General features: G+C 42.7%; 1 protein-coding gene across 4 annotated transcripts in view; it reads right to left on the reverse strand.

Annotated features, from left to right (window-relative positions):
- Window positions 1-630: 630 nt before the first annotated feature.
- Window positions 631-27,427, reverse strand: part of CYRIB (CYFIP related Rac1 interactor B) — a 67,655-nt gene continuing 40,858 nt past the window's right edge. For all 4 annotated transcript variants that reach the window (XM_083622274.1, XM_083622273.1, XM_083622275.1 and 1 more), the window contains exons 2-13: window positions 24,138-24,214; window positions 20,735-20,768; window positions 10,420-10,502; window positions 7,996-8,117; window positions 6,570-6,675; window positions 6,018-6,154; window positions 5,284-5,361; window positions 5,052-5,168; window positions 4,348-4,427; window positions 2,301-2,427; window positions 1,798-1,868; window positions 631-1,484 (exon numbers count right to left, since the gene is read on the reverse strand). In XM_083622274.1, the coding sequence (XP_083478400.1) occupies window positions 1,421-1,484; window positions 1,798-1,868; window positions 2,301-2,427; window positions 4,348-4,427; window positions 5,052-5,168; window positions 5,284-5,361; window positions 6,018-6,154; window positions 6,570-6,675; window positions 7,996-8,117; window positions 10,420-10,492 (975 nt within the window). In that variant the 5' untranslated portion in view covers window positions 10,493-10,502; window positions 20,735-20,768; window positions 24,138-24,214 and the 3' untranslated portion in view covers window positions 631-1,420. The remainder of the gene's footprint in view (window positions 1,485-1,797; window positions 1,869-2,300; window positions 2,428-4,347; window positions 4,428-5,051; window positions 5,169-5,283; window positions 5,362-6,017; window positions 6,155-6,569; window positions 6,676-7,995; window positions 8,118-10,419; window positions 10,503-20,734; window positions 20,769-24,137; window positions 24,215-27,427) is intronic.

A 27,427-nucleotide genomic window follows, 5' to 3' on the forward strand; every position in this document is an offset into this window, starting at 1 on the left:
TGTTCAGATAGAAGTTTAGGAACTAACCAGCTGAAGGATGGATTCCCCAACGTACTAAAGCAACCTATGCTAACCACCCAAGGTATAAATGTTTGCAAACAGCTTTTCGAAGCTTTGCAATCGAGTGGATAGAAAATCTCATTGTCATATCAAGGATGAAAACCTCGAGGCAATTTATACAGTGAAATAAGCCCAGGCGCAAAGATTTATTAAAGGTGGTAATCATACAAGTTGGAAAGGACCCTGAGGATCATCCAGTCCAACCCCCTGAAATGCAGGAATATGCAGCTGTCCCTTGCAGGGATCGAACCTGCAACCTTGGTGTTATCAGCACCACCCTGTAACCAGCTGAACTATCCATAACCAAGCTCCATAGAAAGCAATTAGGAACGTCTAACGTGCTGCTTGGTTTCAAGGGGACTTGAACTTTCTCTGGAACAGAGCAGCGCACATTAAGGCTGCAATCCTATGCTTACCTGGGAGTAAGCAGCACCCAATACATCAACACTTATTTCTGAGAAAACACGCCACAGGACCCGGTTCCATGGGGGTTCACTTTTAAAGTTCAGGAACCTAGCAAAAAGCTACTGACCACAGGCCTCTCAAGAACACTGGTAAAACAAATCACACTTAGAAAAATGAAAGCCGTTTTTTTATTGTTGTCTCCACAGCCAATCATTTGACACGAACATGCATACGTAATTTGGCTACGCACACACCACTTTTCTTTTTAAACGTTAGTTATTAAACATACAACAGACATCCTTACAAAAATGAGTCAAAATGCAAACTTAACTTTTTAAAACAAACAGTTTTACTCATTTATTTATTTTTTTTCTTAAAAAAAACCTTTGTGTGTTGGGTACCATTTGTACAAACACAGTTAATTTAAACAAATCTGCTCTTTAGTTTCCTCATGGTTGCACATAAAAAAGCTGCAATACAAAATGAAGTCACTGAGAGTTTCTTTCTTTCTTTTTAAATAGCAGAAATAGGCAGTTTCGCCATGCACAAGAAGCAATATTAAATATTAGTTTTTTCAAAAAAAGAAAAAAAAAACCACGTTTAAAAATATTTAGTTCAAGTCACAGAACTTTCTCCAGTCCAGAGAAATCCAAAACGCAATGCAGAATTAGCTGCCACAGAATGGCCATTCTGAAAGGCAAAATAAAAAAATAAAATAAAAAAAATCACCTCCCAGGGTTGATAAAATTTTCGATGATTTTGGCACAGAAAAGAAGTTATCAGCTTACTCAAGAACAAGAACGTGATTTTTTTTTTAATGGAGAAGACAAGAAGAGGAGAAAAATCAAAAGCAAGACTGAACAAGATAGTAGTTGCAATCACTTAAAAAAAAGATCTGTGCATCTCCGTCATTGCAGAATACTGATTACAGCAGAGCATAATTTCCAGGTAACTGTTATTGCAACATAGATTTAATTTGCTTCGAGGTAGTCTCATCATTCAAATGTTTTGTTGTGTACCTAAAAAGGAAAAATAAAAGTGTGTAAAAACCATGCACTCTATGATTCTATGGCCTTGTACATCTCTGACAGTCTGATCCTTAAAAAAGACTATTTTGGAAACAAGAGCGCATTCCTGGGGCAGTGCAGTTGAGAGAAGCTTTGGGCTGGGTGTTCCTGCTGAATCCCCGTGTACGTAGGCATTTGAAAAATTCTAAAATGCTGTACCTGCCTTCACACTGTACCAGTAGTCCTTATTTACCAGTGCTAACCACTGTTTTCCAAGAAAGAAGAGTTGGCACTTACAGTGATTCCACGTTCAAAAGCTAGATACCTGAGAGCATTTAGAAGGCCTTCTACACTGTTTGGAGGCTGGTCTTTGAGAACTTTGATGCATCCTTTCATCTGGAAATCAATACAAAAGGGTTGGGGGGGGGACAGGACACACACATTAATTCACAACAAACCGGCGTTGGACATAACCATGACACAACTTGCAATTTCACTTTTCAGAAAGGATCCAGCCCCTCATGTCAATACGATTAGCTCAATCAGGGGAACGGTAATGACTTTAAAAACAACAGCCCTCGAAGGAAGCCAAGGCAGCCATAGATACACTGCCCATGATTCATATAAATAGCATTTTCACACAAGTGCAGCCTAGCTGGCATAATATGGGAACTTGCACTGAATCATCCGCATCATTTTTATTGACATGCAGATGTGCTAAAAAATACATATTTTAAAAATGACTCTCTTCTGTGTTTCCTTCTTGCCTCTACCCCACCCAGCTGGCCCACAACAAGGAAGCGTAATTCACTCAGCCCCAGAACTTACATCAATTTTTGACGTTTTAGCAAACGCGCCTACTGGATGCACGTGGTCATAGAGAATGATGACACCCACCATCACCCTCAGACAGAACGATACCGTTTGCTCGTTGGTGAATCTGCTTCTGTATTCCCTGGGATTTTAACAAGACACGGCAGTAAACACTTGATTATCCAAAGCTGAATTCTAAATAATAATAATAATAATAATGATAATAATAATTTATTTATACCCCACCCACCTGGCTGGGTTTCCCCAGCCACTCTGGGCAGTTTCCAACAAAACACTAAAATACAATAACCTATTAAACATTAAAAGCTTCTCTAAACAGGGCTGCCTTCAGATGTTTTCTAAAAGTTTGGTAGTTATTTTTCACTTTGACATCTGGTGGGAGGGCGTTCCACAGGGCAGGTGCCACTACCGAGAAGGCCCTCTGCCTGGTTCCCTGTAACTTGGCTTCTCGCAGCGAGGGAACCGCCAGAAGGCCCTCGGCACTGGACCTCAGTGTTGGTGGAGACGCTCCTCCAGGTGTACTGGGCCGAGGCCGTTTAGGGCTTTAAAGGTCAGCACCAACACTTTGAATTGTGCTCGGAAACGTACTGGGAGCCAGTGTAGGTCTTTCAGGACCAGTGTTATATGGTCTCGGCGGCCGCTCCCAGTCACCAGTCTAGCTGCCGCATTCTGGATTAGTTGTAGTTTCCGGGTCACCTTCAAAGGTAGCCCCACATAGAGCGCATTGCAGTAGTCCAAGCGAGAGATAACTAGAGCAAGTGTCTCAGCGGAATGCCATCCCCCAAAGTAACAGCCTTCTTAGGGTAAAGTTTCTTCCTTCCCAACTGCAAATCCTGAAGCCTGGTGCTGGGGTTTCGTTCCTACATTTCCCTAACAGCGCAACAAGGCTTGCTAAAACCACCCGCGATACCTGGCTGCACAATAAACATTTGTGGCAGGTTAAGGTGATCAAGCACTTGGGGTCAACCCTGGAAAAGAGGCTCAAGATGCAGGCAAAGTACGCTCCAGGTTCTTATATCTTCCTGATTTATGCATGAGATCAAACCATTTCCCAAAGCGTACAGATGCCTTCCGATACATTCCGGTGTTGAAATATTAAAAAGAACTGTTCCCGCAAGAACTAGCAATCTGGCACATGTCCAGCTTAATCTGAAACAGGCGCTACAAAACTGGAAGTGTCGAGACCTCTCAGAGAGAGCACCCTATCTGTCATCTCCAAGGAGCACTATCAATAGCAGCCACTACTGTGGAAGAAAGTAAAATGCACTTGGGAGACTGTTACGGCAGGAATCGCCTCTGCACAGCCCACCCTGTGGGGCACAGGCTCCTTCCCTGACCCTAACCGGACCATAACATCTGGGTCAGATGTGTTCAGCCAGGAAAATGGCATGGTCCAATTCAGGAAACCAGGCTTGGCCCCACTCCTTGCTCTGCATGATGCACTGTCTTCAATGACTGAGACGCTCCACCCCCTTCCCTCCTCTATCTGCCATATTACAAAAGTTTCTTACTAGTTCAATACGACTGCAGTCAGTCCTGCACTTGGGTACATACCAGAAAGGAACTACCAGGTTCTTATCTTATTCTTCCTTAATTCTAGGTTCTGGTTTTCCTCGAATTGTTTATACCGTCAGCAAATTAACTCTGAATTTGTGACTTACTATCTATGGCTTATCGTGATCATAGAATCATAGAATCACAGAATCATAGAGTTGGAAGAGACCACAAGGGCCATCGAGTCCAACCCCCTGCCAAGCAGGAAACACCATCAGAGCACTCCTGACATATGGTTGTCAAGCCTCTGCTTAAAGACCTCCAAAGAAGGAGACTCCACCACACTCCTTGGCAGCAAATTCCACTGTCGAACAGCTCTTACTGTCAGGAAGTTCTTCCTAATGTTTCAGAGTATGATTCCTTCTTAGCGTTTGAAACTTCTCAGTAAAAAACAAGGAGGCTTTGCTTAGGGAGATGCCCACGTTTGTCAAATAAATAAAATGGTGTTTTGATCAAAAGTTATGTCTGAAGTAGCCTCGGTACTTACGGAGTTTCCAGCATAACTCGGCAAACGCTGGCCATGGTGCTTAAGCAGTCTGTGGTGTTCTCTATAGGCAAATTTTTGTTCTGTAATTGGCATAAGAAATACATAGTTACTGTAATGCAAGCAGCAACCCAATTTTTCCAAGTAGGACTGAGAATGTCTCCTGTTCAAACCCTGGAGAACCACTACCTACTGACGTAAACCAGTGTTTCTCAAACTTGCTGGACTACAACTCCCATCATCCCTGGCCGCTGGTCCTGCTAGGTAGGGATGATGGGAGTTGTAGTCCAACAACAGCTGGGGACCCAAGCTTGAGAAACACTGATCGTGTTGAGAGTAATATTCTTCCCCTTGGTGGAGAAGATTCAGTGACAATAGTTTTAGGAGCCAAGTGCAAAAGGCAGACAAGCTGTTGTGGGGTAGGGAGGGAGCAGACTTTAGATGCGCATTACTGAGTTGCGCTGAGATGCTGCCATCTATGACGAGTCACAAGATTTACTGAATAAAATTCCAAAGCCTCTCTCCTGTAACTAAATCAATTCTACAGCCCTTAACACCTTCAAATCACACTGCTGACGTGAAATTCAACATTAAGATGCACCCAAAAGTCTGTAACACGGAGTCTTGTCAGCAGGCAAGCTAGTTTTACGCAACAAACTTGTATTTTCCACAGTTATCCTAACAAGGAGGTCTATTCACGCACATACCTCTGAAACGAATTTTGTTGTGGCATCGCTTAAGGTTTTCAACATTGGCGTTGCTTCGGCATAAAATAAAGACATTCTGTTGGCCAATTCGTTATTTACTTCATTTTCTCCTTCTGCCTACCAAAGTATAAAATTTTAAAAATCACAATCTTCACTGGTTTTGAATAAACAGAGTAAGTGGTACAAGGGTCACAAAGAAATACCTTCTTCACTTCTACAGAAGGGTACTTACTGGAACATTATTGATCCTCATACGACTCAAGGTTCTTCTGTAGTAGCTGAAGTCATTCTGAATTGCGGGATTCGTCATCTAGAAAGGGGGGGGAGAGGATGTATTGGTGACAAGTGCACATCATACCCTAACTCTTTTTGAAGGGGCCAGGGATTTCAGTTCTGTGAAGACCTGGGAAATGAGGCCAGCATCTTGAGGTCCTGCAGTGAAGCGGTGGTCTAGGATAGGATCCTAAATATTATTTTGTCAAGGCAGAGTCCTGCATAACTAGGCTATTAAATATCCAGAATACTACAGAAGACATAATGTGATTTCGTGTGTGTTGCCTAATACCATAATATGGAATAGGTAGCAGCTGAATCGGGCAAGCATTAGTCAGTGCTGTTAGCAGGACAGATAGCTCTGCCTGGATGCTTATAAGTACGGCCGTACCTCCAGCATTTTGTGCCAGTATGAGGAATGGGTAATTGGACTAAGATGTTCCTCTGTTCTGGTCCAGCCGGGGTCTTCTTATGTCCTTAGTGATGTGACGAGCTTGAACAATCAGTAAGATCAGGGTTAACAGTCCTTGGCTGCCATCCAGGAGCAGAAATGGAAAGGGATTTCCATATTTGTTTACAGCAACATCGGATCAATGGACAAACAAGAACTGTGCAACGCTGTAACACGGATCAGAGCTGCTTTGCGACCGTCCAGTTTGGGCAAGCGCTATGCGGGGATAATTCTGGACTTACCTTCAGCTCATCAAAACGAAGTGTGAAATGAAGGATTTCCGCAAACTGTTTTGCAAGAGCCTGCTCTCGCTCCAGGTGCTGCGTGGGAGAATATGGAGTGCTTGTCAGAGCCCCAAGAAGACCTCGTAATGCAGCTTCTGCACGCAAGAACAAGGGGGACAGTTACGTAAAACAGTGTGAATGTGTTGAACGTCCTGTCGTTCTGGATGATTACAAAAGCAGGCCACAATCGAGGTGTTATAAAATCCTAGGTGCCAGTGATCTGCCCTAAAAAAAGGAGAGTCCTTCAACCTTCCTCAAAAGCAGTTTGTATCGGTGCCAAGATACATTAGACTAGAAATTACAAACAACAAAAAACAAACCCACCAAATTAGCAGTAAATGTCAACATTTCTGTGTAGGTAGTGAATTAGCAATACAAGTCATTAGCAGTAATATCAACAAATTCTACCATGCTAAAATATTTAACACCGTGGGATCCTGGCCTTAATTACATGGTAGATCGTACAATATTGTGGAGCAAATCAATCAATCAGTTACTACTGACACTTACCAAGTCTTTGAGAAAATTCATAGAATTTCTTTAGTTTGCCCACTAGAGGGACAACCGCACCCCATGCCTTCTCCTGGAGCCTCTCATCAGTGGGATGCTGTATTGCCTGGAACAATTAAACACGAGCAAGGATGCTTGCTTTATAATGATATTTGCTTTACAGTATAGTTTTCTCTACATTTAAATCATATAAAAGCATGGGACAACCAAGCCGTAAGACCACAAAACAGAGACATTGTTCTGTGTGACCATGCACAATCCCTAGAGGTGCTCGGGGAGAAAAAAAAGCCTAGATGAAGCTCTCACGGTACACAAGTCTCACTCTCGTGTCAATAGCCTGCAGCGTGGAGAACGAGGATCACCTCATTGCAAAGGCAAGAGCGGGTGGGAAGAAGGGAAATTGCACTGCTGATTAATGAGACTCGTACTATTGTCAGATCATTCTTCCACCAACTGGCAGCTGCTCCCCAAGGTCTCAGGGCAGAGGTCTCTCCCAGACATGGTGCCTGATATCCTTTTAACATGAGATGCCAAGGGCTGAATCTGGAGCCTTCTGTATGCAGTCATCATGTTCCACTGCTGAGCAATGGTGCAGCCCAAGCTTCCTGCACAACTACATGTCATGCAACAATATCAGAAGAATGTCAGGCACTCTCTGGGTGACGGATTCCCCCCGGAACTAAATATTACAGATGGTTAAAAGGTAGGGGAAATGAGATACCCTGAAATAGAATTGTGGCGCCAAGGGAAGAAAATGTGGGTGTTGGTGCAACAAGTGAGAAACATTCACGCTGCATGTTTGCAATATAAATCTGAATATCCGGAAAGGGTCCAAAATGACTTCTGTTTCAGGGCTGCCGAGAGGGCAGTTAAAACAAGATAGTAAAAATTACTTGCACATAGAGCATACTATTGGTAGTGCACAAACTGTTATTTAAAAGTTATACTCTGGCAGAAACTGAACCTTTAACTGATCTGTATTAAGGTCATATGGGACGGTGGAGCTGTGGGTTAAACCACAGAGCCTAGGACTTGCCGATGAGAAGGTCGGCAGTTCAAATCCCCGCGATGGGGTGATCTCCCATTGTTCGGTCCCTGCTCCTGCCAACCTAGCAGTTCGAAAGCACGTCAAAGTGCAAGTAGATAAATAGGTACCGCTCCGGTGGAAAGGCAAACGGCGTTTCCATGCGCTGCTCTGGTTCGCCAGAAGCGGCTTAGTCATGCTGGCCACATGACCTGGAAGCTGTATGCCGGGTCCCTCGGCCAATAAAGCAAGATGAGCGCCGCAACCCCAGAGTCAGTTATGACTGGACCTAATGCTCAGGGGTCCCTTTACCTTTATTAAGGTCATAATCACTAATGCAAAGTATAATACGTAGCATCACTAAATTGATTACAAAATACTCCATCCAATTATGCTTTTTACCTCTCGTATTTCATGACCGGCTCCTCTGTATGACTGCAAGTCTTCCAGGATTCCTTCTGCATCCTTTAACACTACATTTACCTGATTATAAATTTCTTTTTCTGATTCTGTAGGTTGAGCATCTAAACAACAGGACAGCATATTAAGTCATATTTGTAGTTACACAATTTTCAAATATAAACATCTAGAATGTATTTTAATATACTCCTGAAAATAGTGTTTAAATATGTATACATGGTTTGGGTTTCTTTTTCCTATCAAAATATACTTGCAATCTGCGCATTATGTCTAAATGCAACTGGAATGTCTAGAAGCCTTGTTTGTCAAAACAGCTTTGGTCAGTTCAGCCTTTCACAATCCACATGGTAAAAGCCTTCTAGGTTAGAGAAACACATAGGTTAGGGCTGACATATCCGGGATTCGCCCACCGAAAATAAGAGTCCGGGCAGAATTTTTGAAAATTGGGGAAATGTCCAGGAAAACCCGAGTGTATGGCAACCCATGTCAGAAGTGTTGATTTCCTAAAACTTTTGTGTCCGGATTTTCAGTTTTTGAAATATGGCAACCTTAGCATAGGCTTACTAGCTTTGGGAAGAGGTGCAAATGAAGCAAGAGCTCACAGAATGTGGATAGTAATATCACAGCTGTGGGCAAGTGAGGAAACTCCTTATCAGCTGTATACTGATTTTGTGTGAAAACATGAAGCACAGAATCAGTAAATCTTTTTTAATATCCAAAATCAATAAATAGGCATCTACAATTTAAATCTACCTTGTCATGCAATACACAAGAAGGGAAGCGCCACAGATCAGAGCAAATGCTTTGTGCACAGAAGGCCTGATGTTTAATCTCTGGCATCTTCTATTAAAAGGATCCCAGGCATCAGATGATGGAGAAGACCCTTAGATGCTGGAGAGCAGCTGTCAGTCAGGGTACACAATACTTGGCTAAGATTGACCAAAGGTCTAGCTCAGCAGAAGGAAGGCTCATTTGCTCCTATGAAATAATACCAACAGGTATGTGGACTGTGTGGCATTTGTGTACAGGGCTTGAGTCCTGGGCACTGGGCTATTTATCAGTGCTCCAGATGAAAAAGAGAAGGTGCCTAGCTGGATAAAAGCTGCACACAGACCTTTGGTCAGATGTCATGAGTGGCATTTAGGAGTAGAATACAAAATCAAATACTAATGCTGTTCAAATCCATGTTGATACAGCATCTGTTCTATTAAAAATTCCTTGGGTGGTATTCAGCTAAGTTTTACAAGACCCTTGGATTAAACTAATTTTAATTTCAGTGAGTCTACTCTTGAGTAAAACCTAGTTGAATACCAGCTCTTATTTAAGATCTGGAATTCACATGCCATTCTAGAAAATGTCTCTATTTAACAGCAAAATTATACTTGCTACCGCAAGGGAGATTTTTTTGGTGAGAAAAGCCGTTGTTGCTGTTATTGCATCCTTATAAAAAGGCCATTTCTTAGGGCATAGCCCTAACAAGATAGCTCATGCAATCATGAAATAAAATGCATATGAAATCAAATTAAGTTAGCTTCGGTAGATCTAGCTCAGAGTTCTGACTTAAGTCGGATACCATTTTAAAACAGTTCCATCATTGAATACATGTGGCATTAGGATACCTCCTTTAAGGAAAGGCAATTCTAAACAGATCTTAATGACCATTTAAAATAAGCAATGTTGAAGCTACATGCAACTGAGTGTGAGCTAGAAACTCACAGACTGCAATCAAACATTTGTCGCTTCATTTAATTTCCATTGATATTCACAGGCCTTTTGCCTGAACACACGGACACTTCAAACGCCCCCTTATAAATGATCACAGTTTCCATTTTCATCTGAACTGGGAAGTAGCATCTGAACTGGGGGCAAGTCAGGGTCTTAAACTAAGTTTAAGCTGTGGTTTAAGACCTTAGCTTGTTCTGAAGCTGCTAGCCATAGTTTCCCCACTCAGATGAAAGGGGAAACTGTGGTTAATTATAGACTTTCTGGCTCCCCCAGGTGTGCCATGCAGGAGCTACATCTGAGACAAAAGGCTTGTGCATCCCTTGGCTTATTAAGATGAGATACGAACTTCTGAACTGGGTGTTAAGATGCAAAACGCATAAGGCAACAGGCAGATTCTTTTATGACTTATCAAAGGAGGCACAGAAGCACAGCAGCATCTGATTTTCACAGCAGTAAATATAAATTGATATTAAACATTGTAAATTATAAAAACAACTACTTAGACCCCCTTCATTCACATGCTACCTCTGCAGTTGCTCCCAAACGTGACGCTGTGTTTACAAAGAGGCAGCAACATGCACACAAATAAAAGTACATGCAAAAGTGAGTCTAACTGGTAGACTCTCTTTGGACTACTTAGGGCACAAGATAAAAGATACATATTTTTTTAAATGTTCTCACTTTCAAAGTCAAGGAAAAAATTTGGTCCCTGCTCAAGGTCTGTGCACGTCAAAACTTTAAGAAGGTTCCCCATGCTAAGGTACCTGTTGAGACAACGAGAAAAGACAAATAATATTTCTTTTAAAAAAGAATAGGAGATTAACAGGGGGGAAATGCATTAACTTTCCAGGTACTCCTGTATTTTAAGTTCCTGTATGATCCAAGCAATGGAGTATTGTTTCCAACTTTCCCAGCTGAAAAGTGGGTTACCCAATAGCAGACAGAAGAACATCCATCAGAAAGCAAGAGAAAATCTCACACCATGTAGCTCCCCAATTGTACTCATAGAAGTCAGATGCCCATAATACACTGTTCATAAATTAGAATTTCAAAATATCCAATTCTGTATGGCTGTGTTTCGCAGGCACCCTCTTCTCACACTGTTTCACTTCAGAATATCTATGGATGATAGCAAAGTTTGACAGCCTTTTCTGCTTCATTTTAATGGATTCAAAACTCCAAGTCCGAAATGGGAATGAGGTACCTGCGGCCATTCAGACGTAGTTGGACTCCAGTCAGCCGACATGGCCAATGGTCAGCGATTGTGGGAGTTGAAGTTTAGAGACATCCAGAATCTGCAGGTTCCCCATTCCTAGTCTATAAGAACATTTCAGATACCCAGCAATACCTAAAAAGCATTTTCCGTTTCTCTTCTATAGTCCGCCTTCTCTTCTCTTGATATATGCAGCTACCTGTTCTACTTCCCTGGATCTCCCCCCCCCAAAAAAAAAAGTGTGCTAGGAAGGGAAAGGTGGGTCATGTCTATTGTTATTTGATTGTTTGCGCTTTTATTATAGCCAATAAAATGTTTCTTGAGGGCGACAGTTGGTACTCCTAATGTAGCCGCAGAGGCAGAATGCAAACCAATGAACACAGAGTAACTGCCACACAGACATATGAACTCCACAGCACAACAATACAGCAAGAGTAGAACTGCAAAAGTCCCGGTCATTCATGGCAGCACAAAACCCAGGCCTAGTTCTCACTGAGGGAGTAAAGGCATATCTAGATTGCACCTCTTCAGAATGCAAGGCAAGCTCCACGTGACCAAACTCTTCTTTTGATAAAGGATTCTTTCCATGTAGGAAATTAAACACTAGGGACAGGTAGGTAGCCGTGTTGGTCTGCCATAGTCGAAACAAAAAATAAAAAAATTCCTTCCAGTAGCACCTTGGTCTCTAAGGTGCTACTGGAAGGATTTTTTTTTTTTTTGTTTAAACACTAGAGGTTTATTCATATTTCCTGGGACATATGGGATAAAACGTAGTTTTCTGCTGTATCTAGTCTGTACACTTCGCTACAAAAATCACTCTGCTTCAACCATGCAATGGTCGGCGGCCATTTTTGTGCAAGCATGTTATTACATTTTGAAAAGGGCTACAGGTCCATTAAGATGGATGGCACCGCAGAAACGCCTCGTTTTAGATCTAAGAATCTCAAGTGCTGACAGTTTAACAAGATGTCAAGTCTGTGCTCCAAGGTATCACGTTGAAAAGAAAGATATTCTTGGAAAGCCAGCATAGTGTGGCTTGAACGGTGCATGAAATCGTCTGTTCAAAAAGCAATTACTGGTGTGTGAAGGATAAAGTACTTGGCCCTCAATAAAACTGGCAAGGCTGTAAGCTTGGATGTTTTTACAGCAGAAGTTTGTATTTCAGAAGGCCCTGCAATACAAAGACTGCCATACCATACCGAGATAGATTTATTCCCCAAATACATCACAGCATCACCAATTTTTCCCCTCCACCAATTCAACAGAGTCCACACCTGAATTGTCTGGGAGGGGAGAGGGGTTATTGGTTTGTTCTCTTCTTCATTTTGCTTTTAGGATGCATTTTGCGCTTTTATCCTGTATTTTTATGCTGTGAATCGTCCTGAGATCTTCAGATGAAGGGTGGCATACAAATTTAATAAATAAAATAATCTGGCAATGACAATTTAATTCATTTTTGTATCCAGCTGTAAGAATTTTGCTTTCTAAGCCCGCTTCCCATGAGTTCTCCTTGGAAGCAAAATTAAAGTTCAGCTGATGTCTGTTAGATGCGATGCAGTCTACCTAAGAATACTGCTTTATTTGAAGTGGGGGAAGGGAAAGCAGGGAAGAGCCTCACTAACATAATATACCAGTCACTTCATCTCCTGCCAGCAAATGCTCTTGAATAACATCCAATGGGGTCAGCTTCCTTGCAGAATGAATTTCCAGATTTCGGGGAGGTGGGACAGGCATGGCGGGCTGCAAAAGCAGGAGAGGAAGGGGATGTGTTGTTGTGTCTGGTGGCTTCTTAAGAGTTTAAAAAGCTATTCAATGTACGTGTCATATTTAATTTGAAAAACCAGCAATTCTTGCTATGTGACTCGAGATTCTATTGTTTTATGATTGTTTCTGTCATTACTGCTGCTAGTACCACATACTGCCCCAGATGATGGTGTGCAATGGTAGTAGCACCGTCTTGGAATCTAGCGGGTCCGAGATCGCTCAGCCAGGAGAGCTAGGAGAAGGGGGCTTGGACTGCTCTGCTTATCAAGTCAATTTGTTCCGGACAGAAGACATGTTGTTGTTGTTGTTGTTTAGTCGTTTAGTCGTGTTCGACTCTTCGTGACCCCATGGACCAGAGCACACCAGGCCCTCCTGTCTTCCACTGCCTCCCACAGTTTGGTCAGATTCATGTTTGTAGCTTCGAGAACACCGTCCAACCATCTCGTCCCCTGTCGTCCCCTTCTCCTTGTGCCCTCCATCTTTCCCAACATCAGGGTCTTTTCCAGGGAGTCTTCTCTTCTCATGAGGCGGCCAAAGTATTGGAGCCTCAGCTTCAGGATCTGTCCTTCCAGTGAGCACTCAGGGCTGATCTCCTTAAGAATGGATACGTTTGATCTTCTTGCAGTCCACGGGACTCTCAAGAGTCTCCTCCAGCACCATAATTCAAAAGCATCAATTCTTCGGCGATCAGCCTTCTTGATGGTCCAGCTCTCACTTCCATACATCACTATTGGAAAAACCATGGCATTAACTATACGGATCTTTGTTGGTAAGGTGATGTCTCTGCTTTTTAAGATGCTGTCTAGGTTTGCCATTGCCTTTCTTCCAAGTAACAGAAGACATACATACACACAAAGCAATAAACCGCGGGAACCAAACACTGCACTGGTACAAATAATTGCAATGAACTGTATCATCATTTTTGATGCCACTTAAGAAATCAATTAGAATGAGCAGAGACATCTTTTCATATCTCATCAAGTAACAGAAGGGGGAAATATATGAATGCCACATATTAAAGAATAGTTTCTAAGGATTGAAAATAATTTCTCTTTGTAAAAAATCAAAAAGGCTTGCTTATTCTTCCCCCCACCCCTTAAGCTCAAAACACATGTATCTACTTAACTTTAATCCTTAGCTTTTGTCTATTTCTTTGGGCTCACTTTCAATATATGATGCTATTCTATAAAGGAACTGCAGCCCTAACGCCTGCAGCCGTGTGAAGCCACACCACTAGTCAGAGCAGATTATTACACCGAGGATCCCTTCCAGGGCCTAAAAATAATGCATCAAATTTAAATGCTTTTTGCCAGCTTCAGTTTCTAGTGGTTGTGTACTAAAGACTCTTGACTGCCCTTGCTTAGCGTCTCCTAATCCCTCCCAGCGGTTTCTATGGTATCAGCAAACAGCTCTCTCAGGCCCTGTGGAACCAGGTTGTGGGAATCACGGAGAAACACTGCTTCCAACTTGACCTACTTTCGCAGAATAAGACATACGGGATGCCACATCTGATTACAATGACTCTGCCCATTACAGCCTTATGGGGTTGTCTGATGCAGAGTGCCATGTCAAATTCAGACAGGCGGAAAGCCCAGGCATATTTTCAAAACAACACTGGCACGCACGGCCCTCATTCTGAAAACATCCCAGGCACATTTCAGCTTGGGCTCCGTCGAGATAAAACGAGAGAGAATTATGGGGTGTAATAGAAATTCCCAAGAACCAGAGATGACTCCCCTCAGGGGTAAGAGTAGGTTAATAAATATTTTGTTCCCAACTGGTGAACAAGACTCGCGGTTCAGTGAGTGGTAACCTCGCTCCCTCGTTTTCAATATTTATGGAGGAACAAGCAGAGATACAGAATTCCTCACCGCCAAGAACTGACGAGGTTTTTTTGAGGGGGGGGGGCCGGTTGTGCTTTTTCCCTTGGAAAAAAAACAATGCAGAAGATCAAAGTCAATAAAAGAACATCCCGATAAATCAGACCGGAAAAGATAGCATGATTTTAGAGCTAATTCTCTAACCACAGAAGGAGGCATGACTTCTACAATGTGCCTTTTTCTTACGAATTCTCAAAGGAACAGAGTTTCAAGAGACTTAAGCTAAAGAGTGAAATCCAATGCTATGAAAGCAGATTTCTCCTTTCGCTCCTCCCACTGCAGCCCCCCGGTATTTGTCTGAGGGTACCCCAACCTCCAGCGCAGAGTTTGGAGGCTTGTGGGGGTTGCAAGGCGGGGAGAGGGAGGTGAACTCCCACTGGGCCAGCAGATGTCTGTTTGGAGATAATCCTGTTAAAACTTGTACAGAATAAACTGGAATCACACAGAAATTCTCCCCTCCCTGCAAAAAAGCAGCTAAGGCCCTGATCCAGTTCTCATCATGAAAGAGTTATGGACCCAACCATTTGCACCTAATGCTCTGTTTTAATAAAAGTAGTTTGAGGATGTTCATTAAACTGATGTGCTTTGGTTGCAGGGAGCTTTTAAAGTTATTTTTAGTCATTTGTCATGTATTTTATTGCCACTTGTATTAGCTGTTTTGAGTATTTTTTTTTTAAAGCGGAATAAAACTGTTCGGCCGTAGGTAACACACCACTATTGTGGTTTCCTCTTCCCTGCTCTAACAATACACAAGCTACAGAGTTCTGTAGCTTTCAAGCTGCACAGCTCTGTCAAGTTAGAATGGTGATATATAACTTCAAACATAGGACAATTATCACTCAGTTTTTCCAGTTCTAAATAATTAACTGATTAGTATTTACTCCTACTGGAATCAAGATGGCAGTGACTGTGTGCAAACTTAATTTGTGCAAACCTGCTTGACTTTCATAATGTATTCCTTAAAATATGCATATTTTTAGCACAAAATTCCAAGGCGCTGGCTGCATGACATTGAAAGGTCCAGGAACATTAGACAAGCAAATCAATCTGAATACTGAAATAAAAAGGACTGATTGCCGGGCATCTAAGGGGAACAGGATTTGGTAACATCCTCTCTTAGCATGCCACAACTCTGAGCTGCAGGCTAAGAAGAGATTCTTAACACGGATAAGATTAGTCAGGTAAAATGGCCCTTAGCAACAGGCAACATCCTAAACTGAGCAGCCAACTGGTTCTCTTTATATATCCAAGCATGCTACTTATGAAAGCAATGCACAGAAAGCAGTCTTGCAAAATGAGCTACTAGTGCTCTCCTTTTCCAGCAAGAGATCCGGATAAAAAAAAATCATTTGGAGAGGCTGAAGCTGAATCTAATAGCAAAGAGAATATAAAAACTCACAAATACTTCTAAACACACTAAAACATCATCTCCAGGCCAAACTGGATGTGATAGGGCAAGCCATGTGGACTTTTATACAATGCCTGCTCCACGCTTATACAAAAGGGGGAGGGTGTACTATTTACACAAAATGGAGGGCACAAGGGAGGGGAGGGAAATCAACTTTTAAGTCATTCTTTGCCTCCTCAACTCAGCATTGGAAATGGGCTGGAGAAAATGAGCTTAAAAAGCAGCAGAGTGCAATAAGAGATGGCAATGGAGGTTTGTTCTTGCACCCAACGCTTCTTTTCAGATAAAGAAAGCAGACTGAACCACACACAGAGAGACAATTAAAAAAAAAATAAAACGGAGATGTTGTATGGCTGCCCTAGGCTCCTTCAAGAGGAAGACCAAGATAAACATACATTAATAATAATAATCAAATAAGGAACATGCATCACTATGGCCCTGTCACATCTGGTTTGATCCTTAGTGTGAGCATTATTTTATTATGCTGACTGGTAAGTACTGTAGTTGGATTAAAGCCTGAAAATGTTATGAATCAGGGGCCACAGTAGTCAGTGGTGACTAGGCTTTGGTTTTCCTTTTCACTACCGTGTCGTAAGTCAAATCCAAAGAATGCACCACATTTTATTTTAAAGCCACATTTCCTCCAAAGGTTCCCAAGTCTGCGCATATGGTTCTCCTCCTGTACATTCAAGTGCCTTCCATCAGCTTCAGATGGTGGTCCAGCTACACCCCTATCTGGACAAGGATAGCCTAACTACTGGTGTCTATGCTCTGGTAACCTCAAGGTTAGATTACTGCAATGCATTATACGAACTGCCTCTGAAGACAGTTCGGAAACTTCAGCTGGTGCAGAATTCAGCGGCCAGGTTGCTCACTGCAGCAAGATGGTTTAAGCATATTACACCGATCCTGGTCCGAATGCACTGGCTACCAATTAGTTTCTGGGCCCAATTCAAAGTGCTGGTTTTGACCTATAAAGCCTTAAACGGCTCAGGACCACCTCTCTCCTTATGAAGCTTCCCAGACCCCGAGATCATCTTCTGAGGCCCTTCTTCATGTGCTTCCTCCTCGAGAGGTCCGGAGGGTGGCAACTTGAGAAAGGGCCTTTTCTGCAGTGGCTCCCCGTCTGTGGAATGCTCTCCCCAGGGAAGTTCACCTGGCACCTTCATTACACAGCTTTAGGCGCCAGGCAAAAACATTCCTTTTTAACTGGGCCTTTGGTTGATTTGATTAACATCCTATGCCCTTTGAAAATGTGGGGTTTGTTGTTTTTGTTGTTGTTTTTATTTTGATTATATATTTTGTAGTTTTATATTTAGATTTTGCTCTGTGAACCGCCCTGAGACCTCCAGGTATAGGGCAGTATATAAATTCAATATATAATAATAGTACAGTCATACCTCATGTTACGTTCTTTCAGGTTACGTCCCGCGGCGACCCGGAAGTACTGGAAAGGGTTACTTCCAGGTTTTGCCATTCGCACATGCACAGAAGCGCAAAATGACATCATGCACATGCGCAGGAGTGGCAAATTGCAAACCCGCGCATGCGCAGACGCGCCACTGCAGGTTGCGCTCTTTTCATGTTGCGAACAGGCCTCCGGAACGGATCCCGTTCACAACCAGAGGTACCACTGTAATAATAATCTTTACAGTCACCCTTTGAAATAGGTTCACCAGAGAGTTAGTTACTGTCACCTAGTGAGCGTCATCGCTGAGTGGAGACTTAAAATCGTGTCTCTCTGGTCCCAGTCAGATACTACAACCATTATGCCATGCTGGTTCTAGAACTGCATTGCTTTTCTCTCTTCATGCTTCAAATTTTGGGTCACATTAGTTAATAACATCCAATTCTAGTCTACTGCTGTTTTGCCTCTGCTAAACTAAGGGGCATGCAACAGCTTGGATCTGGAGAGGTCTACTCAAGCCATAACATACAACTCTATCAGCCACCATTCCACTAGAGCTCTTTGCAACAGTGAGGCCTCCTACAGGAGCCTTGCTGGGACCAACCCACTGCTTGCCTCCTCCCTTCCCAGAAGCTTCTCCGGCAATGGCCATCATGTAACAGCAGAAAAGACTGGACACCGGAAGATAACCTGTTTTCCTTTCCCTTTCCTATTCACAGAGTTGAGTTTAGCAATCTCCATATACAGTACCACCTCCGGTCACGAATGAGATCCGTTCCGGAGGTCCGGCCACATCCCGAGGAATTCGCAACTGGAGGACTGCTTCTGCGCATGCGCGCGAGGCAAAACCTGGAAAAATACTTCTGGGTTTGCCACGTTTGCAACCCGAAGTTTACATATCCAGAGGAATGCGTAAGCGGAGGTATGACCTTATCTATTAATGCATATTGATAAAGGAGACCTTTTAATAGAATCAATGAGTTGGAAGGTGCCATGAGGATAATCTAATCCAACCCTCTGCTTTGGCAATACAAAATCTTATACATACACTTTTATTCAGGAGACTGAATAACAAGTCACCAGATTCTCTTTTCTAAAGTCAACGTAACCAGATATGACATAAGAAACAGATTTTAGGGGATACTGAAATTAACTTCTATGCATGTACAAGACTGGAAAGAATGCAACTGCCGTAATTATACATTTATTGTGAGCATGAAAAAATATTTTATGAATTTTCTTCCGAGTCATGTTTGTCATTCCTACCCCATCATTCAGCATTCTCTTTTGTACTGCTGACATCTAGTGGTCGATTTTAAGTATGCCAGCTCATGTTGCCCAAAGTAATACATAATTTAGGAGGTCAGAGCTGCAAATAGAATAATACTTCTTAATGGTTCTCTCTGAAAAGCTGTCAAAAGTGAATGCATTTTCGAAACTCTACTCTTCACAGTGAGGAGAAATTGATATCAACATGTTGTGCAATATTTATAATAACGAAAGCAGCTCCGGGGGGGGGGGGGGGGGGACTCAAGGCAAAACTAAGCGCGGGAAAAGGCTTGTGGACATATGGGATGGATCTAAGCCAGAGCTTTCCAAATTGTGTATTGCAACATGTTAGTGTGTCACTTGCAGTGTGTAGGTGTGTCACACGAACACTCCCTGCACTACTTCCGGGGCTGGAAAGGGGTTAGTTTAACCTCGAGTTTGCAAGTACAGTGGTACCTCTGGTTACAAACTTAATTCGTTATGGAGGTCCGTTCTTAACATGAAACCATTCTTAACCTGAGGTACCACTTTAGCTAATGGGGCCCTCCCGCCCCCGCCACACGATTTCTGTTCTCATCCTGAGGTAACGTTTTTAACCCCAGGTACTACTTCTGGGTTAGCGGAGTCAGTAACCTGAAGTGTTTGTAACCCAAGGTGTTTGTAACCTAAGGTACCACTGTAAAATTGAATTAAAGGTAAAGGTAAAGGGACCCCTGACCATTAGGTCCAGTCATGGCTGACTCTGGGGTTGTGGCGCTCATCTCGCTTTATTGGCCGAGGGAGCAGGTGACCAGCATGACTGGCAAACCAGAACAGCAGACAGAAACACTGTTTACCTTCCTGCTGGAGTGGTACCTATTTATCTACTTGCACTTTGACGTGCTTTCGAACTGCTAGGTTGGCAGGAGCAAGGACTGAGCAACGGGAGCTCACCCCATCGCGGGGATTCGAACCGCCGACCTTGTGATTGGCAAGTCCTAGGTTCTGTGGTTTAACCCACAGCGCCACCTGCGTCCCCAAAAACTGAATTACTCCGTCTCAAAATGATGCATGTCCAAAAAGTGTGTCACCAACATGAAAAGTTTGGAAAGCTCTGATCTAAGCTGTATTTAAATAGATACTAAATATTACTATACTCCTAACCCATTTTTCTTGGGTCTCCCCAGGGTCTCCAATCCAGGTAACTGATTACACCCCACAGTCGCTTAGCTTCAGCAATAACTGCAGCATCAGGACATTTATTGGACCCAGTATTTAGACTGCTTGTCTTATCAAGTAGGTGACTAATGAACAGAATAATCCTATACACGACAACTCAAGAGTAAAGCCTATTACATTGGGGTGGTCTCTTGTGTTATTCAAAAGCACGCTACAGAAAAAGAAAAGGATATGAAATAAATGAGAGAGCATTTTCTTATTTAGTATTCTTGTCTAGTATCTCAGGAGAGAAAAAAAGAACTTTCTTTCACCAGGGACATCCTATAAAGTTCTCTCATACCAGTTTATGGCTACTAACAAAAACCAAGATTGTTTTTTAGGTGATAAACTTCATTAGGAAACTATAACATAAAGTGGACACTTACACACACAGATGACTGCAGCTCATGTGAAACTCGTATCAATATTTAGGAAGACAATATTTTTGTGCAGACCAAATATTTGTGTGCCCTTTAAGATACCTTTGAAGCACTAAAACGTGAACACCTATGCCAACACTCCTGAAAAGGAGCAGGGCAGTGCTTATATCCTGCCTTCCTGTCCAAAGGATTTCTAATGTGTGTTAGCATTATGCATAGAAGTGTCTTGTGAACAACATACACAGTGATTTAGTTCCCTTAGGCCAGTCTTGGGACCTGGGGCTCTCTGTGTTTTGGATGACAACTGCCACCAGCCCCCAGTTAGCACGGTCGGTCAACGGTCACAGATGTTGTAGCCCAACAACATTCGAAGGGCACCCTGATGGAGAAGGCTGCCTTAGCCAAAACCTGGGTGCGATCCACACACACACACACACACACACACACAGGGAGAGAGAGAGAGAATGAAATTCTCACCTATAGCCAGTGCTTCTCTGTTTTTGTTCCCAATCTAAAAACATAAAAGAAGAACATGTGAAACCATCTCCAGTAAAATTTCACATAACAGTTCATGCATTTTCTCGCTCAACTGGGGGGGGGGGGATATAGATCCATGCAAGCACCTCTAAAGAAAAAGGGAGAAGATTTGAAGAAACAGCACCTTGAAGGTTCCACAGAGCTGAAGAGCACTCCTCCAGCATCACCCTCCAGAAATAACCAGCCATGCAAGACCGGAACCACCACAAAGTAGTGGCACCTACCCCTAACTTCAACAGCCACTCCAGAAAGATACCATGGTCAATGGTATCAAAAGCCACTGAGAGGTTGAAGAGGCTACTGGAATACTGAATTGTGCATTGAAGATCCTTAAGAGCTCTTAAAGAAAGCAAGTACAGTGGTGCCTCGCGTTAAGAACTTAATTCATTCCGGAGGTCCGTTCTTAACCTGAAACTGTTCTTAACCTGGGGTACCACTTTAGCTAATGGGGCCTCCCGCTTCTGCTGCTGCGCTGCCGCCGCGCGTTTTCTGTTCTCATCCTGAAGCAAAGTTCTTAACCCGAGGTACTATTTGTGGATTAGTGGAGTCTGTAAACTGAAGCGTCTGTAACCTGAGGTACCACTGTAGTGCATTTAAGCCCCTGCTTAAATACCAGCCTATTTTCATTAGTATCCACATCTCTTTATTTTAAAAAATTAAGGGGTAAAAATAGTTTGAAAGTATCAATATAACCTGTTCCTAATCAAACACTTCCCAGTGACTAAATGCTCCCGAGTAAAGAGCAGAGAACAACCTTAATGCCCCTGAACACTTTCTGACACACCAAATAAGCATAAGAAATGTGGGGCCTGGTGGCCAAATTCAGACCCCAGAGGATCAAAGTCCCAGGTCCCAAGGAGGTGAGGGCTTTGTGCATATGAAGTGCTTGATCGCACAGAAACAACCGATAGGTGATGGGCTCATTGACCCGGTCCCTTCCAAAATGAACTGCAACAGAGGCTCCAACGGAGTTCTCTCCTTACTATGCACTTCAGCTGCTCACTCCTGGGTAGAATCCAAAACACATATGCAACAAGTGGGAGCAGCTGCAATGCATATGGCAAGAATTCTGCTAACGCCACAGTTGCTATTCAGATAGCAGTGTGTGTGTGTGTGTGTGTGTGTGTGTGTGAGAGAGAGAGAGAGAGAGAGAGAGAGAGAGAGAGAGAGTGTTAACAGGAGCCGCCTAAGAGCACCTTGTGTGATCAGCAGGTGGAGCCAATGTTACCAAGCCTCCAAGTCCTCTCAATTGGAATCAGAGGCCCTATTACAAGTACAGTGGTGCCCCACAAGACGAACGCCTCGCAAGACGAAAAACCCGCTAGACGAAAGGGTTTTTCCGTTTTGGAGGCGCTTCGCAAAACGAATTTCCCTATGGGCTTCCTTCGCAAGACGAAAGCCCATAGGGAAATCTCCAGGACAGCGGGGAAGCGCAGCGCGTCTTCCCCACTGTCCTCGGACCTCCTCCGAAGGCTGGCAGTGGGGCGGAGAGACCTTCTCCCCGCGCCAGCCTTCAGATGGCTGTCCTGAAGACTTGCAGTGGGAGGAGGGTTTTCCTTCCCACCGCCAACATTCAGAATGCTGTTCTGAATGTTGGCGGTGGGGAGGAAAAACCCTCCTCCCACCGCAAGCCCCGGGAACAGAGGAGAAGCGCTGTGTGCCTTCCCCTCTGTTCCCGTACCTGTCCTGAAGGCTTGCGGTGGGGAGAAAAGCCCTTCTCCGCACCGCCAGCCTGGCAAGCGGTCTCCATAGGAACGCATTAATTGATTTTCAATGCATTCCTATGGGAAACCCTGCTTCGCAAGACGAAAAACTCGCAAGAAGAAAAAACTTGCGGAACGAATTAATTTCGTCTTGCGAGGCACCACTGTAATTTGTTGACTAAGGGACTGACATATCTGATGCTTCATCTTAGCTTGTGAGGTTTTAACATAAAATTCAGTATTACAAGGTAACAAATATCTTGTCACAAGTAACTGAACATGCAAGGGGGGGAAAGACAACCTCACAGTTCACCACTGTTCAGTGATGTGGGCCCAGTCAGAAACCCATCATTAAGTCAGAAAAGCACCAACCAATTTGGACATGTCAACTGTAAACAATTGCCATCATTATTTCTTGAGAACAGCCACTGTGAATGCTAAACCACAGAAGATGACCATGTTCTACTACATCATGTATTTCGGTGTTTTCTCATTTCATTGGCGAAAAGGCTGGCAGGGGGCAGTTTTGCTGTGCCAGAAAACCCAAAGACGGCCCTGGTTTCCTTGGATAGCTACTGCTTTGCTTTCTGGGCAAAGAGACTGCTAATCCTGCACAAGATGGGAGCTGGCCTGCTTACCTGAGCAGCTGAAACCTGAGAGTAAAAAAATCAACCTCCCAAATCACCAGGAAATATGTTTTGGAAACTGTAACATTTGGAGGAATGAGTGTGCCCATTCTTTATCACACTTGACAAACAGGTCTACAAAAATTCCTAGCCCATAAGAATATGAACTTGTCTGCATGCCCAAACAAACCTATGTTGGTAATCTGTGGCATTACCGATAGCCTGAAAGAAAAAAGAAAGGGTATTCTTCCATTTTTTCAAGAGCTTTCTTGCTCGGCTGCTCAAAGGGAATCTTAACTTGCCACAGGCAAGGCTACTTGCCACAGTTTGGCTATTTTACAAAATGGTCTTTGGGCTGTATCACGATTCCAGAGGGTGGTCTGAAAGCTCACCAGTAGGTAATCTATTTCACAGAAACCAGTTTGTCATTACATCCGAACAGAGCAAACCATGGTTTGTATCTGCTGTCAAAACAGGATTGCTAAATTAATAGTCCATCCTCTCACCAAGGAACCCTGGAAATAAAGTGTTGTATCCAACATTAGTTATTCCGCTAGCACAATACTTCTATTCATGCTACAGAACACCCCCCTTCTCTCCTTCAACATATCCTAAAAATCTAGTCTTAAGAACCCCCTGGAGCAGATTTTGGGGGCATGCAGGGAGACAAGAGGAAAGTCCTCTTGCATGTGCAGAAGTCCACACATACAGCTTCTGATACAACTCTAAAAATTTGTGGAAGGCAAAATCTACATTATCATCAACCTAAATTTCCCAGAATTCTTTGTAAGAATCCCTGCTTCTTAAATTGGCATGAAGTCAGATATACCTTTAAATTCTAGACATATCGTGCTTTTTTCCCTTTTAGGAAACAGTAATCCAGCCCCCACATAGAAGGAATGGCTGCAAGTAAGGTAGCAAGCTTATGTGTAGCTTTGAACAGTAAAAATCAAAGTCTCTCACAAAGAGTGAGGAAAAGATATTTATAGGCAAGAACATCTAACAAACGCTTACCAGGTGACAATATTGTCTTGAAACTTCTGTAGACTCTCACTCCTTAAAAGGCAGGCGTAGCAGCTTATCTGTGAAACCTGAAAAGATGAAAGAATAGAACATATGAAAAACTAGACAACCCAGCCTAAGATATACTGGTATTTGTCACTCAGAAAAGTAAGTATAATCAATTCCAGGTGACCAAATCTAATAAAATATTGAAATATATGGGTGACATAAAGCATTGTCAGCCCCCTTGCACAACAGATTTCCCCTTCCCCAAATCTGTTTTGCAGTGTTAGGGAACCCTCCACAGCAGATGGGGCACAGGGGGATTGAGAGGAAAAGTCTTAATGTGATGTTGGATATCCCAAATTTAAATAGACACACAAACACAGAGTACAATTCCCACAACCAGTGGGGATTAAACACACCATGTGCTGAAGTGTCTTTTAGTTTATCTGTTTTATAATTAGGAAAAAATGAGTAATTAAAATATGTTGCTCTACTGTACCCATAATAGGCCCATCCATATTAGATCATAGTTTGTCTACTCTGGTATTTAAAAAGTAAGGCCAGGGAGTTCCTTAACATATTATAAAAAGCATGGCCATCAGTTTATTTATTCAAAAAGCAGTGTGCAAATGAGAGAGAAAAGGGCACAAAACATCAAAAGGTAACGGAGTAACAGGAGAAATTAACTACCTACTATTTGATTCATGAGGACAGCCCACTTGTCCCAGGATTACTTAACTTGCTTACAACACAAGGATGGCCAAACAGTACAGATACATGAGCCAGCCATGACCTAGAAAAACATTTAATTCAGCCTCTGGAGGCTGAGCAAATCTGGAGTTGTAGTCAGTCTGAATATAGTTTAATTTGTATAGGACCAGAGGTGGGGGATCAAGCTGTAAGATATAAAAAGATTAAATTGTGGACACTCCTCTTTGAATTTTGTAAGTAGTGCCCAAGCACCCATGCACCATCCTTTGCAGTTCCTACAAGAAGATGGCACCAATCTTATAAGAAAGCCTGGAAGTCAGGTTGCATGGTTTCTATGTTAGTCTCTTACAGCAAAGCAACAAAGGGTGATAACCGACTAAGTCACAGAGTAGGCCCATTCATTTCAATGGGTCAAGTCAATTGATTCCAATAGGTCTTACATACTGCCAGTATGACTAACATTGTATATCAGTACAGTCATACCTCTGGTTAAATATGCTTCAGGTTGAGCGTTTTCAAGTTACGCTCCGCGGCAACCCGGAAGTAACAGAACGCGTTACTTCTGGGTTTCGCCGCTTGTGCATGCGCAGACGCTCAAAATGACGTCACGCACATGTGCAGAAGTGGCGAATCGCGACCCGCGCCCTCACAGACACGGGTTGTGTTTGTTTCAGGATGCGAATGGGGCTCTGGAACGGATCCCGTTCACATCCAGAGGTACCACTGGATATACATTGTATATCACTGTATATCAGTAAAGAGTCTTGAGGCACCTTAAAAAGTATAGTCCACAAAAGCTTCTCCCATAATCAATAAATTTTTATGCTACTTTAGTAATGCTTGGCTTGAAAGAAACAAACAGGTACCAGTCAAACCAAAATCAACACAGGTAGAATGTACATTGCCATGTGTAGCAGCCCTGTAATTACATCAGCCAGTTATTAACAGAGATTTCTGGGGTTACCCCAAGGGAAAACAGCAACTGCATCAACTGGAACTTAATTACCCTTTTCACCAACTGAACTACAGTTTGAACCCGTCTGCTAAAGATTCAGCAGCAGACTTTTGATAACAGCTGCCTGTGGTCAGAGGTGGGTTTGATCTCTGCGCAGTTTCTAGGATGGACTTCCTAGCCCCAACTCAATCCTGTACTGAAATTCAACAACCAAAGCCCCACACTCCATATGGAAAACTCTGTTTCCATAGGTTTTTTTTTTAAAAAAAGCAAGTATCCCAAGAACAACAATAAAGCCAACTAAAACAGTATCTGCAGTACGTTAAAATAGTCATAAAGCAAATTCTAGATCATAAGCAGTTCAGAAAAAGTCTTTATCATTTATTGCCCAAAGGCCTCCCTGTGCAAATGGGTCTTGTTTAGCTGCCCAAAAGGCCATGACTGTGGTACAAAACCACACCACTTGAAGTTATTCTGCAGTCCCAGAGTCACAATCAAAAAATCCCTGTTCCTCATTAAAGATGAATAGTGCAAAATAATGGGGTGGGAGGACATCAGAGCCTTCATACAGACATTCAAACTAGCACTACTTTGAATGTCTGAAATGAACAAGGAAGTGAACTGTATTTTCTCCCTCTACCCACTATCCCAGGAAACCACAGAATAACTGCTTAGTGACTCCATCAAGCATGTTGACATTTCAGATCTGACGTCTACTGACATTCTGTTCTCCTGCATGAAGAGCTTTGTATAAACTGACAATTTGCATTGTCTTGCACCGAGGGAACAAAATCCTTCTACAGAAGGATATTACATTACCAATTTTCTCTATTTATTTCTCTGTAATCAATCTGGGAATACTTGAAAAGCAGATTTCTTTTAGAGGCATGGCACTGGGCACAACAGATGCCAAGGCCCTTACCATCCCAAATCGTTATGTCTTGAAGGAGAGAGGGAGGAGATTGGTCTGTCCCAGTACTACATCATCATCATCATCATCATCATCATTATTAATTAAATTTCTATACTGCCATTCAGCTGAGGTTATCACAGGGCAGTGTACAATATGAAAACACAAAAATGCATAATATAGTAATAAATAACAAAAAAAACCCCCACACCATTTAAAACACCATCAATTTGTTTTAATTAGCCAAAGGCCTGTGAGAAAAGGAATCTTTTTGCCTGGCACCCAAAGATATTTAACAAAAGTACCAGGCTAGCCTTCCTGGGGATAGCATTCCACAAATGTAGAACCACCGCAGTAGGGTGGGCGATGTCTGGTTTTCAACATGGAGATATATCACCAGGTAAATATTGTGATACAGCAATATATCACAATGTATGGAACGAGGATGGAACTATGTAGAGGAGAACGCAACAATGTCTTGGCAACTGCTACTACTTAGGGAACTAAAAATGACAAAGTTTTAATTATCTTTAACATATTGCTACAACTGTTATTTTAACGTACAGATCATTTTTAAATTAGCACATTTTCTCTAAAATTAAAAGCTGTAGATATCAAAGGTAAGGTGAGAGAATGTTTTCAAAAAATTTAATTATATTACTAAACAAGAAAAAAACCAATTCTGTGCCACACTTTTAGATATTCAAATATAATTCACTA

Source organism: Podarcis filfolensis, assembly GCF_964270895.1.
Source record: "Podarcis filfolensis genome assembly, chromosome: 7".
NCBI lineage: Eukaryota > Metazoa > Chordata > Lepidosauria > Squamata > Lacertidae > Podarcis > Podarcis filfolensis.